The 13,682-nt window shown below is 42.1% G+C and overlaps 1 protein-coding gene across 1 annotated transcript in view; it reads left to right on the forward strand.

Moving 5' to 3' along the window:
* The window catches only part of LOC103357516 (leucine-rich repeat and fibronectin type-III domain-containing protein 2-like), a 77,338-nt gene extending 66,023 nt beyond the window's left edge, over positions 1-11,315 (forward strand). The window contains exons 3-4 of the mRNA XM_008282101.1: positions 2,256-3,652; positions 7,045-11,315. Coding sequence (XP_008280323.1) covers positions 2,277-3,652; positions 7,045-8,029 — 2,361 coding nt within the window. The 5' untranslated portion in view covers positions 2,256-2,276 and the 3' untranslated portion in view covers positions 8,030-11,315. The remainder of the gene's footprint in view (positions 1-2,255; positions 3,653-7,044) is intronic.
* Positions 11,316-13,682: the final 2,367 nt, after the last annotated feature.

The following is a 13,682-nucleotide window of genomic DNA, read 5'->3' on the forward strand; positions in this document are numbered from 1 at the left end:
ACCTTCCCTGGTCCTCCACATCCTCCTTCAAGGGAGCAGTAGAGTCATCAGTAGTGAGACGTGGCTAATAACTACTGTTTTTCAATCATAAGGCAGACATAGCTGTGGAATTGGCATGACTGAGTCTGTTTTGCCTTCTGATGCCATGTCGCTACTGTTATAAAAGACTTAATCCTTTATATCTCTTGTCTTCAGGTTAAATTGCTCACAAAATGTTTATTGACTTTTCCAGCAGTTGTAGTTGTTTGTCTGTGAAGTGAGGTGTTGAGCGAGAAAAATAATTTTGAATTTTCATCAAATGCATTCATAGTGACAACCTGCGTACATCTGTGAATTCACCTCCACAGCCGGTACTGTGGTGTGAATAACTCATGAACTCAAAATTGCAGACGTGTTAATACCTATGCAGTGCAATGATTGCGTAGATATTAACACGTCTGTTTAATCATATGTTAATACCATATCGCAAGAAAGCATTTGCCTCGGTTGCCACCTCTGCACGGGGGCCACTGTATGTGAGCACATAAAATAATGCTATTAATGTTGTTAGACACATTCTTTCTCTTTCTTTAAAGACAAAGCAGCAGCATGTAACATGTATGACGAAGCCTTTTAATGATCACAATAAAAGTACATCTAGTAAATTGAAACTGGAAATCACTCAGGACTCATAGGGCTAAGTGACTTGTTTACCTGCTGATATATTTGTTGTATTTTGCTTTTTTTAATAATAATAACTTCAAACTGTATATCTCCCTAGTATTAAAAGATTAAATACAGATATTGTCAACTGTTAAATGCGTTTCATCCAATCATAAATGGGGATAATGTTAGTGAAAATGTCAACATTTCCGCTGTTATTTATTTATTTAATGCTGTTGATTATTACAGACTCTCCTTGAATTGCCTTTTTTTTTCTTCCCTGTCTGCCATTTCATTCTAATTATCTCCGTGTAACACCCAGTCCACATGCAGCAGCACTTCATGATGTAATTACAAACTGGTTTCAAAAAAAGGAGAGGGGTTGTTCATACTTGTTGCCTCTTGTAATTATGAGTTATTGAAAAGCAGAGTCTACACATGAAGGGGTGTTGCAGAGTAGTGGAAGATAAGAAGTCCTCGTGGTGCGACTAGCATCTCGTACACTTATGCATAATGATGAATGATGGCACAAACATGCGGTAAACATAGAAAGTGTCCCACCCCATGGTTCTAGAGAGAACCACGCTCACCAGAAGTCACAAGGTTCCATTATTTAAAAACTGCTTGTGTAAAAAAAAAAAAAAAAAGATGATTGAAATTGATTTTTAGGTTTTGAGTGTATTAGGAATTAATGATACAAATGTCTGGGGGAATTAAAAGCTCGCTGGATGAAGCCAAGTGTGGCTATTCATTCGGAGGAGTCAGCCAGGTGTGAGGGCTGTTAAAGACGTTCACAGAGGCGTGCTGATACCGTCAGCCAAGTCTGCCGAGTCTAACACCTGCGGCTTGTGGGATTTTTTTTTTTTCTGCATTGCATTATCTTTTGCCAAAATGGTGCAGACGTGATGGAGAAAGAGAGCAAATCAGAGAATAGGATAAAGACAAACAGAGGAAGAGACAAGTGTAAATAGATGCGGGAAGCACAACACAAGGAGCTGCTTTATTTCTGCAATCATCCCATTTTTAGCGACAGGATGCTGTCTCTGTATGTGGTTCTGTGATAGATTGGCCCTACAGAGCATTAAGCGTTGTATAGGTAATGGATGGATGGAAGATTGTGTCGCATTATAAGAAAGAACCACTAACCGTAGCCCTTACTGCATACACGTACATGCATGTGCCCCACACATGAACTACTTTCCACTGCACACATGCCAGTCTCTCTGTGATGACGGCTATAAGAATGTGCGTCACGAAAATTAGCTTCTTAGCTCTGCTTAATCCTGAGCTTCATTCAGACAATCCTCGTGTGATTCCTCACACCTTCTTTGCATTGCAAACTACATTCATAAGTTATAATAGAGAAAATTAATGTGAAATATTCTCGAGAATGATAATCACACCAGTCCATCATTGGGGACTTGGTGACCCTGTGGTCCAAAGACCATGGTGCAGTTCTATCTGACCTGGATTAATAAGGGCCTTTACGTGCTGATATGAAACACAATCAATTCACAGAGTGAATTATGCAACTGAAAATGTGTAGAGTATAAAAGTCTCACCTAATCATATCAAATTTAACCTGCTCTTTTTTTTCTTCTTTGTTTTTGCAGGCCCTCTTTGTATGAACTAACATGGACAAAGTGGTCATCAGTCTCCTGCTTCTGGGAACCGCAGTTACGATGGTCCATGCATGTCCCAAATACTGTGTCTGCCAGAACCTCTCGGAGTCTCTGGGGACTCTGTGCCCCTCCAAAGGCCTGCTCTTCGTGCCACCGGACATCGACCGGCGAACTGTGGAGCTGCGGCTGGGTGGCAACTTCATCCTCAAGGTCACCACGCAGGACTTTGCCAACATGACAGGTCTGGTGGATCTCACTTTGTCCCGCAACACCATTAGCGCCATCCAGCCTTTCTCGTTCATCGACCTGGAGACCTTGAGATCCCTGCACCTGGACAGTAACCGGTTGACCGAACTGGGACCGGATGACCTCCGAGGACTGGTCAACCTGCAGCACCTGATCCTCAACAACAATCAGCTGAGTCGCATCTCTAAAGCAGCCTTTGATGACTTGTTACTGACACTAGAGGACCTGGATTTGTCATATAACAATTTGCGCAGTGTGCCTTGGGAAGCCATCCGCAAGATGGTCAACCTCCATCAGATGAGTTTGGACCATAACCTAATTTCCTTCATTGCTGAGGGGACTTTTACAGATCTGGATAAACTGGCTCGCTTGGATCTCACCTCCAACCGTCTCCAGAAGCTCCCTCCAGACCCCATCTTTGCACGCTCTCAGAGCAGTGTGGTGATGAGTACTCCTTATGCACCTCCGCTCTCTCTAAGCTTTGGTGGAAACCCACTGCACTGCAACTGTGAAGTGCTTTGGCTTCGAAGGCTGGAGCGTGAGGATGATATGGAAACCTGCGCTTCACCCGCCAGTCTAAAGGGACGCTACTTTTGGTCTGTTCGTGAGGAGGAGTTTGTTTGTGAGCCCCCTTTGATCACGCAACATACTCACAAGTTGCTAGTGCTGGAGGGTCAAACGGCCAGCTTGCGCTGCAAAGCTGTTGGAGACCCTATGCCAATGGTGCACTGGGTCGCTCCTGATGACCGTTTGATCAGCAACTCCTCCCGAGCGACTGTATACGAAAACGGCACCCTGGACTTAACAATCACCACATCCAAGGACTACGGTATCTTCACTTGCATCGCTGCTAACGCTGCTGGGGAATCTACAGCCTCCATTGAGCTTTCAATCATTCAACTCCCCCATCTGAGCAATGGTACTAATCGAACCACGCAGTCCAAGTCAGGACTCTCAGACATAACGAGCTCTACCAAGATCAGCAAAGGGGAGCCGAAACCTCTTCCGGAGAAGGTGGTGTCTGTATCAGAAGTGACAGCCGTCTCTGCTCTGGTCAAGTGGACTGTTAGCAAATCAACTCCAAAGGTCAAAATGTATCAGCTTCAGTACAATTGCTCTGAGGATGAAGTTCTCATTTACAGGTAAGGATGATTAATGAAACTCGATTACATCCGAGTATGAGCAGAGACCTTTCTGGTCAGAGTGGCAAATTAAGGGAAGTGTGATCGCTAGCCTCAGAATACTTGCAGTGCTGTTTCTTCAGTCGATTGCTAATTGTTTGCTGCCTGAGTACTTGAGACAGACAATTTCTTTGAAGTGTTACTTAAAGATCAACATTCATTTTTTCTTAATCCTTCTCGAGATGTTTCTCTTTTTCCCTTAAATTGACAATTGATGGGGATGCTGCTTTCACAATTTTAAGAAAAGTGAAACCCAAAGTGAAATCCTTGCCCTGAACCATTAATTAGAAATCCAAGAAGAAAAAGGATTATAGACCCTCATTTTAATGTATCCCTCTTAAGCTGCTTAAGTCCATAAAGTGTAAGCTTGGAGACTGTAGCTGGAGATCTTTGGGCTCTGTGAAATCAATTTCCTATGTCAAACGAGACAGTGAAAGCAGCAACATTCAACCAAGATAATTGGTTGGAAATATAGAGAGCAGCCTTGATGTTTAACATTAAATCAGTTTGGGTACATTAAAAGATAAGAACAAACAATCAGATTCCTGCATGGGAATCTTTAGTATCCATTTTTTTTTATCTCACATCTCAGATTCCTGCAGTTTGCTTTAAACACTGTGTGCTTTTTTTTTTCAGGTTCAGTATCCCCTTGAGCTAAAGAAGCTCAATACACTTAAACACACTGATGGGTCCCTCCAGAGAAAGACTGGCGCTCAGTACGCTAAAGTACAATATTATTAAAAGTGGTGGCGGCCTGTTGTGGATAGCAATCCCATCCGTTTTGTCAAGCTTTCTCAAACACTGACGATCTACAGTGAATTTATTCATCAACACTTTATCTGATCATTTATTCCGCGCAGTACTCCCACACTTCTTACCTGTACCGTGCGTTCCATTAAGAGCCATTTAATGAAAGATAACTGACAGAATATGGAAAGGCAAAAAGAACTGGTTGTTAGCGGGGATTCTGAGATTAGGACGGCAACACAGTAATGAAGAAAGATATTACTTTGTCCAAACACTGTTAATGCAACTCACCATCCCTGCAAATTCAATAATAAGCTGTTTATCTGATTCCCTTGCTTGCACTCTTTGTGCCAGCTTTTCACGCCAGAGAAAAGAGAACAATATGAATTTTCAGAACCTTTTTTTCTTCTCGGTGACACAAACATTGGATGACTCATCCACATTCTGTCTTTTTTTTGTTTTCCTCTACTTCCTTCAGAATTGCAACTATAACGCTAATGTTAGTCACATAAACTGCTTTTTTTTCCCTGTGCTCATTGATTCGCAGGAGCAAAATTGTTTCCCTGTAAAGTGATTATTTTAATGACTTTACTGATGTTGTTGTCAGTCGAGATTCAATAACTACAGCATGCACATACATTTGTTTGAAATGCTAGTTTGAGACATTGGAGATACACGTTCTCGTTTGGTTGTTTTTTTCATCTTTGATACAGCAGCTTTGATAATTCTGATTTTAATGCTCAGCTAGTAGCCGTTACATTAAAAGCACTGAGTCACAACTTTCAAACTGTTGCTGGTTTATGATTTTATGCTATAAAATATATTTTACTTCATCATCAGTTCATTGTAAGTCGTTCATATACAGTAAAAGAAAACGTACCTAAAGCAGTCAGTTAATGTGCGCGGCAGAAGATAAATTGGAAGCTGGGAGGAAACGATAACATACAAAGACAGCCCAACTACTGTCTTTAAATTATTAATGGTGTGACTTCATGGCATGCACATGCACACTCACTGTGCACCTCTAGTCGGCCGATACACTTTCCCACCGTCTGCACTCCAGCAATGGCATGATTAAAAATCAATCAGAGCCACGTGGGGCAGGCGAGAGATTGCGTGAGTTCTCTGAAACACGTGAGGAAACACAGCTTCTTCTTGGTTATGGAAAAAGGCAATTAAGGATGAATAATGAACCGCAGCCCCACTGGTGTCTGGGCTCTGTGGTAGAGGCGCTTCACAGGGATCAAAGCTTTGGATGCATGTACTGTAGGGGAACAGAAAGCCAGCAATGCATGGATGACTGAGGGATCTATTTATAGATAACGGTATGGTGGAGTCTGCAAAAGCCTTTTTCCCAACCGTGTTTCATACAGTATGTGAGAGCCATTGATTATTTTTACGCTGCATATATACTTATGCAGATTTCTATTGGCTAATACAGGTGATTTTCCAGAAAATGTCTTTTCATGTGTAATATTGCTCAAAATTAGCTGCATGTATCTTATTTGGATTCAAAGGTTTGCTTCATCGGCCTCTCCGTGCCCTCACTAGCCAAACTAACGGGCAACACTCCAAAATCTATTTTGTACATCGATCACCTTACTGTTGTAGCTCACCACCGGCTCTGCCTCTTACTCCTCTGTTGCATTTTTTTAAATACACTGTTATAGAGGAATAGCTGAACATGAGGGTGTAGTTACTCCTCAAGTACTCTATATAGAAGTGGTTCTAATCTTGCTATGGCTGATGGATCCCCACAGCCCCATGAAATAAGCTTAAGTACCCCTTCACTGATGTGATGTTGCACTGCTACTATAACACTATTCATATTGTTAAAAGTGAATTGTTGATGCTAGGGCTGGATGTTTCTCTACGTGTGGTGAGCTTTTTCAGTCTGAATACTTCAACTATCCATCCATTATCTTTCTATTTCAACGTCTCTGCTTGCTTGCTAATAATACTTTCACTTTCGTCTGAGGCTTTAGATTGGTCGTGTTTTCTTGTTGTAATTGCCAAGTCATGCAAAGATTGCTAAAACGTTTATTTTGTAATACAAGGAGAAAGACAAATTAGTAATTAAATGTTGCTACACTGATGAGTCGGGGTGTGTAGAAGCTTCTGTCTACACGACCAAAAACATTTTTTACAATATCCCATTGATTGGCAGCGGCTCTCGGACAATTAACTTACTGCAGCATCGATTTTCAATTTCAGTCAAAAGCACTGAGGCTTAGTTAATCAGTCATATTTAAACATCTGGAATAATAACAGACCGACTTGAAACAACTTAATGCATGTTAAATGGGATGAACAAGAAATTACATTCAACCAAAACAATATTCAAAAAGTGGCCATTCAATACTTATCTCATTACTATTTGCTTCATGCATATCAAATGGGATGTACTGGGAGCAATGAAGTCATCTCTCTCATTGAGTCTGTGCATATAAATAGCTACTTAGTATGCTTAATTCGTACGATTTCTTTGATCTGCCGCAGCACAACGGACTAATTCAGCGCTGCTTTTAACACGTAGCCTTGTCTTGAACTCCTGTGGCAATAACTCTGTATTTGTAATGCCGCTATGTCTCTCTGTCTGTTTCCAGGATGATTCCTATGACTAACAGGGCCTTCGTACTCACAAATCTTGTCCCGGGAATGCAGTATGACCTCTGTGTGTTGGCCATCTGGGAGGACACTGCCACCACCCTCACTGCCACCAACATCGTCGGCTGCGTTCAATTCATCACCAGGGAGGACTACCCGCAGTGCACGTCTCTTCACAGTGGCTTCCTGGGCGGCACCATGATCCTGGTCATCGGTGGCATTATTGTGGCCACGCTGCTGGTGTTCATTATCATCCTCATGGTCCGCTACAAGGTTACCAGTGGGATCCAGACTAATAAATTACCAACTGTGAGTAATACATACTCACAGACCAACGGGGGGCTGAACAGGTTCAACGGCGCCCCACCACAGGTCAAGTCCACAGTGGTGGTCATGCGCGAGGAAATGGTGGAGTTCAAGTGTGGATCCCTGCAGAGCAGCCTCTCTTCGTCGTCGTCCTCCTCTAACTCATTAGACAGCCAAACAGGCAGAGGGACTGGCGACCGCTACAGCATGCAGGGCAGCGAATGCAGCACCCTGCCCAGCAGCAAGTTCAGGAGGCACGGTGCCAAAGCACGGCCGAACCTGGACAACCTTTTAGGGGCCTTCACCTCTCTGGAGCTGCGAGGGGCAGCAAGGGACAACCAAGGGGCTTCCGGCCCGTCCACCACGCCCAATACTATGATGACAGTGGCTGTGGCGCCACCATCCGATAAAGAACCCCTGCTCGGGAGGGCCGAGTCCACGACCATGTTGGGGCGTCTCCTAGGGCTGCCCCAGGAGGGTAAACCCAAGAGGAGCCACTCCTTTGATATGGGCCACGTAGGGGCTGCGCAGTGTCGCAGCAACTACCCTCGCAGAATCAGTAACATCTGGACTAAGCGTAGTCTGTCTGTTAACGGCATGCTGCTGCAGTACGATGACAGTGAGGACGAGAAGCCCACTTTTGAGAGCTCCGAGTGGGTGATGGAGAGCACAGTTTGAGTACAGACCATCTGTGAAATCCATGGCCAAACAATAAATCTATATCTGAAACTAAAGCAACATGAGTGTAGTGGAAGGGATGTTCCAAAGGGAAGGCATCTTTGGGTACTGCATGAAGTTCACCCACGTGAATACAGTCTAAGCGATGATGTAAGAAAAGACGCTCAAGTGGATAGGTTCCTGGCCATGGTCTCAACTCTCTGACAGTGTCGACTGTATGTCAAAAATGTTCCTATTTTGAAACAACTGTGGAAAAGGCCCATACGGAATAATTTCCAATTCACAGGGCATGGTGAGAGTACGTCTGAGAGAATGGGGACAAGGAAAAATGAGAAATTCAAAGTGGATTTACTATGTCTTTATCAAAAGAACTGAATGCCAAGAGGATTTGCGTCGACTGTGGTGAACTGGATCACAATGTCGTGGACCCTCAGCATGAAATGGGACTACTGCAACAGTAGAGAGCGGAGCCGGTGGAGCGAGTAGAAAATTAAGAAGAAGTCATTTTTATTTTCATTTGGGTTTTTTCTATCATTTTTACTATTTATTATTTGAGGTGATTCATCAGCAGGCAGCGGCACTGCTCCGTTACGAGGTTGCAGTTGTCGGCGAGGATGAAAAACGCGTACACACAAAGAGGCTGCAACCTCTCAAACAGCCGTTTCATATACTTTCAGTCAAGTTTCAATCAATCACAAACAGACAACATGACACATTTTCGAAAAAAAAAAAATAAAAATACATCAAGGTCCTCTGCTCTATGTATTAGTAACAATGAACCACAACAAGCCAGTCTTATATTTCTACCTCAGGTTAAGTATCATATGAGGTTATTTACATATGAAAGAAAATGGAAGTACAACAAAAGCTAAAGATGGATCACAAACCGCTTCAAACTCGAGAAAGTTCTGTGCTTGTTTTCAAACGCTTCAAAGGACTTTTCCGTCTCCAACCAGTCAAATTCAGTATGTTTCCAGCTCAGGTCGAAATCCTGCTCTGACAAAATATCTCTTTGAATGCTTTGATACCCTCCCCATTGGTTAGCGCTGGTGACAGTGGTCCCTGTAGGCTAAAGGGCCATTGATGTAAACAGAGTGTTCGCCTCAGGGTATGGTTTCTGATTCTATCAGGACATATTACAGTAGCTGGATGTGAATGGTGTTTGAAATCCATCAAGCCCACTTAATCATTAGCCCAAAGCAGCCCACAGCAGGATCTTTCATTGGGCTTGTGATTCTCTTCAGGCAACACAAGCAAGAGCGTATGACAATTATTCATTTAACAAGTTGAAATGGAGAAATTTGTCATTTATCAGCTTGATAAAGGTCATTATGCTGCTTAGGAGAGGAATGCTAGAAAGAGAAAGATAAGTCGTAACGGGCCAAACAGCTGAAAAACTCTGGAAATGTGTTTCCCCAGATTGCATGATACAGAACCTTTTTTCGGTTTATGTATTATCTGAACTGATTCATCAGAGGAACCATTTATCTTTCATTCTCTTTCATACAGGGCTGTACATTGCAGTAAGATACTTTGAATACATCACTATTCAGATTACTGCCTACGATCACCTGCGACATCCTGACATTTTATGCCTTTCTCGATATTCTGTGGGTCTCTGCTGCATTTCAAGACGTGGGCTGGTCATCATTTTTTTTTATTATTGTTTTCTTCCCTACAGTAGGTGTACCGTTCTGTATATTGGCATTTTTTTTTTTGTAAAATAACTGGGTGAGAATGTAAAGGGGGCGGGGGGTAAATCGTGCAGTGGTACTTTTATTTTCATGTGAAGCAAACAGTGAGAAGGTGCTTTACTGTGGTGTACCAACTTGGTCATTGTTAGTTGGCTTAATGAAATGGGATTTTACGTGGCGCTCCAAGGGGGAAGTGGAGGACTGGTTATTCCTAAAGGGTTGCGTCACTCAAGTAGCTAAAATACATATGTTCTGAGTTACCTTTAGTGGTATCTCTTCATGTAGGCAGGCCTGGTTTTATTTGCACGTGGTTTGAGCAAGGTTTGGTTGTGCAGACTAACAATTCAAACTGACAGTTCCTCAGATGTCCGTGGTAGTTCCTCCTCCAAATTTTATGAAAAGAGCAAAACCAACAAGTAATTGATACTAATCTTCTGTTTAATCAGAAGGAGTTATGTTGAAATAATGACACAATGCAAACTGTCCAAAACGTTGATTAACTTTTAAATAAAAACACCATTTTTCTGAGCTCATTTCACTACCTAACGTTATTATAGGACGGTCCTGATCAAGTTTCTTTGTTTTGCTTTTACTCCCAATCTTATCTGAGTCATTTAATATTTCGTACTTGTTGATACTAATACCAATTTCCTAGATAACACACATTTTAGTAACCTCTTACTGTTCAATTCTGTAGTGACCCAGGAGGCAGGTGCTTCCACGTTGGCATCACACACCATTACTGGAGGTTACAGAGCACAGTGATGACGACTTCTCTGAGACTGACTGACCTCAGTCCAGCGATCAAGTGTTGATCTAAGCTGGAAATAACTACCACAGTGTTGCTGTGATGGGAAATTGCAGCTTTTCAATCAGAACTTTCATGTGCCAACCAGTGTAAATAAACAATAGAGCACAGGGTTGTCCTGATTCTAATCAGTGATGAATTCCCATGTGACATTTTGACCCACGTTTTTTATTTTTAGCAAATTTTTGAGCATGTACTGTGTCATCTTGCACCCAGCATGCTGTAGCTTCTCATAGACTGACGCCTACCAAACTGTAAATAGTCAACACAGTAATCGCTGAACTCTCATTTTTCGTGTTCCAGTTTTGCTTGTTGAAGATCTGTTTCATGATCTCCAACAGCTACCTCCTCATCATCAGTAGCCTCATGTACAGCTTCATTCGGAGAGTCGTCAAAACCCTCTAATATCAAACAAAATGCTGTTCTGCACTCGACCTGTAAACCAGGTGTTGCACCGATACTCTTATCACTGTGTTTGGGTTTGGGCCAGGGAAGAACAAGATAGGATGTCTGGAGATTACATTGCTCTGTATAACTTTCATCCAGAAAAAAACAACAAAACAAAAAAATATATATCCCTCAGGCCATTACAGCCATCACCAGTAGGACACACTTTTTCGATTTGATTACAGTAGTTGAAAAAAGTAATGATTTGTACTGTGTATTAAGTCGTCGCTGATTACTAATGTGATCTAACCCGAGCTATGAATTTTACGGTTAATCCACAAACAAATGTGAGACCCCAGCAAATGTTATATTTACTCTTGTTTGAGTAACATTTGCTGAAAAGTGGGCAAATGTTCAGTTCAGTTTGCTTCAGTGTTTTATTGTCATTTCAGAAAACAGTTTCTCAAAATGTTTTAATTAAAATGTCACTTGTCTGAGCAGCACAAACCAAAGTCCATGCACTTCTGTTGTGTTGGGATGGAGGCTGAAATATCAAAAATGGACATTTCAAAACCTGAGCAAATCAAACCAAAAACTGTCTGCATGCCCAGACTTCGTTAGAGCTGCACAACTACGTACGCATTTTAGTCATTTGAGTGACGCAACCCTTTAACCTGCTGCCTCTACTTCTGACATCATGTAACATCCCCCTCCAGTCTGCTAACTAAGAATATAAATTTAAGTGTGTACTTGACTCGACATAGTCATGATTCTCACCTGAGGTTCTAGGACAAAAACAAGAAAAATACCTGTTTCTGTGTGAAAACATTTTGCTACAAAACAATATAAAATATTGATTAATTCCTATGAACCAAACCGGCTCTTCAGTGTTTTCTCTTCTTGCAACATCAAGTTCTTTTGTGGATTGTGCTACTAATGACATTTTTTGGACCACAGCTGAAAGCGCTACCTCGCTGTGCCTACGCACAAAGTACAAAGCAGCTAATGGAGTGTCCTTCCCCTCTTGCTGTCTTTGTTTACCGTGGATGAGCCAAGGGTTTTCCTCCTGAGGTCCAGCTGCTGTAATCAGGCCAGTCGCTGCTGACTCACCTCAGCACTGCCCTTATTACAAATCACCGGTACATGCAGCTCCTGGCCAGAGCCCATAATAAGGCCTTAATTCATATAATCTGTCAGGAAAGGTGCTTACGGCAGCACAGAGTAAATATAATCCCCACAAGGGGCAAGCGTTGCATGATAAGACAGCGATATGCACCTGCTGAAGCCTCAAGAGGGACATGACCGCTGGATGCTGAACGAGAATGTTGCTATCAGGCTCTGGTGCTGCCGTGATGCACAAGATATTCAAATGTATTCTTCGATAAAGATAAAGTAAAGGTGTTGAAGAGACATCTGATAGCAGCAGCAGTTTTTAAGTAAGTGAACTGATTTACATCCTTTATTTGTGAGATCAGGTGAGAAGATCTCAGGTTCTGTGATGAGCAGTCAAATAGGTTGCACAAGAACACCTTTAACAAAGCTGACAACGTTCTTTTTGCATTTTCAGACCGTGTCCTTTCCCTCTGTGACGGCTTCAATAAAGGCAAATCAGAGTACCAATTTGTTAGCTCAGCCTGTCGCAATTTAGCATTATAATTTAGCACGTTATTAGCAAAGAAAAGGAAATTAATGTAAGCTGCAGATCATCTGATTTGCATGAAGTGTTGCGAAACTTGGTGTTTTGATGCATCTGAAAGAAACAGAATGTGTTTTCTGCTGCTGAAGTTGGAGTATTGGTTGGAGAGGAGACATTTTTGGAACTGAAACTATACATTCAACCCACACAGGGAAGGTTGTGCAAGAGATATATCAGCCTTAACAATGACGGGTCTAAAAATGGGCAAAGCCTCACAAATCAAATGGTTTAAACCATTTTGAGATTCTAACAGCATCATGCAGAGGCACACTCTTGTTGAGTCACTTTGTGCTGCACACTTTATCACTGTAAGTCCAAAAAGTGAAACAAAAGTGGATGTTAAAGGGTGGAGCAGTTGATAGGGTCTTAAATAAAAGATTGGTGACTGGATGAGTCATTAAAAACCAATACTTACAGGGTTTACTTTCTCTCCTCCTGAGTTTGTTCAACAACACAAAGCTGCAACTCTACCCAGTATCTCCAGATGTTACGTTTCAGATGTGACCTTTGCTGCTGCCGTCGGTGTGAATCAGCTGTTTGGATACATTTCTGCGGTCACATATTTTGCAACTTCTGCACAAAAAGCCAGCAGGAGGCAACTTCTCTGGTTGCTAAAAAACAAAAAAAAGAAGTCAGATTGTATGGAAGTCTATGAGACAATGACTCTACCTCTCTCCTGATCTCTTATCTTAGTACAGACAGTTAATGAGTTTATAGTTTCTATCCCCAGTTTCAGGACTTTGTGAACACTGCATGGTTTTCATTTCCAACGGGATGGTTCCATTTATTGTAAAATAGATGATAAAGTAGAGTCAGTTTTAGGGCGTGGCTGCCCTGTGATTGACAGGTTGCCCTTGGTTTGTAGTGTCCTTGAGTTCCCAGCCTGATCCATACGTCGCATCTCACATTTAGTTTCAAAAGAACAAGATTGTAATCGCCAAATTCCAAATGGGAGGCTTCTGAACAGTAGTCCAGAAACCCGTGGTCGACATCATGGTGGCTTTTATATACAGTCTATGATTCACTCCAAACATGTCGGGTTAAAACAGTCTCTAGTCCATTTTACTG

Source organism: Stegastes partitus, unplaced genomic scaffold, assembly GCF_000690725.1.
Source record: "Stegastes partitus isolate 25-593 unplaced genomic scaffold, Stegastes_partitus-1.0.2 Scaffold258, whole genome shotgun sequence".
NCBI lineage: Eukaryota > Metazoa > Chordata > Actinopteri > Pomacentridae > Stegastes > Stegastes partitus.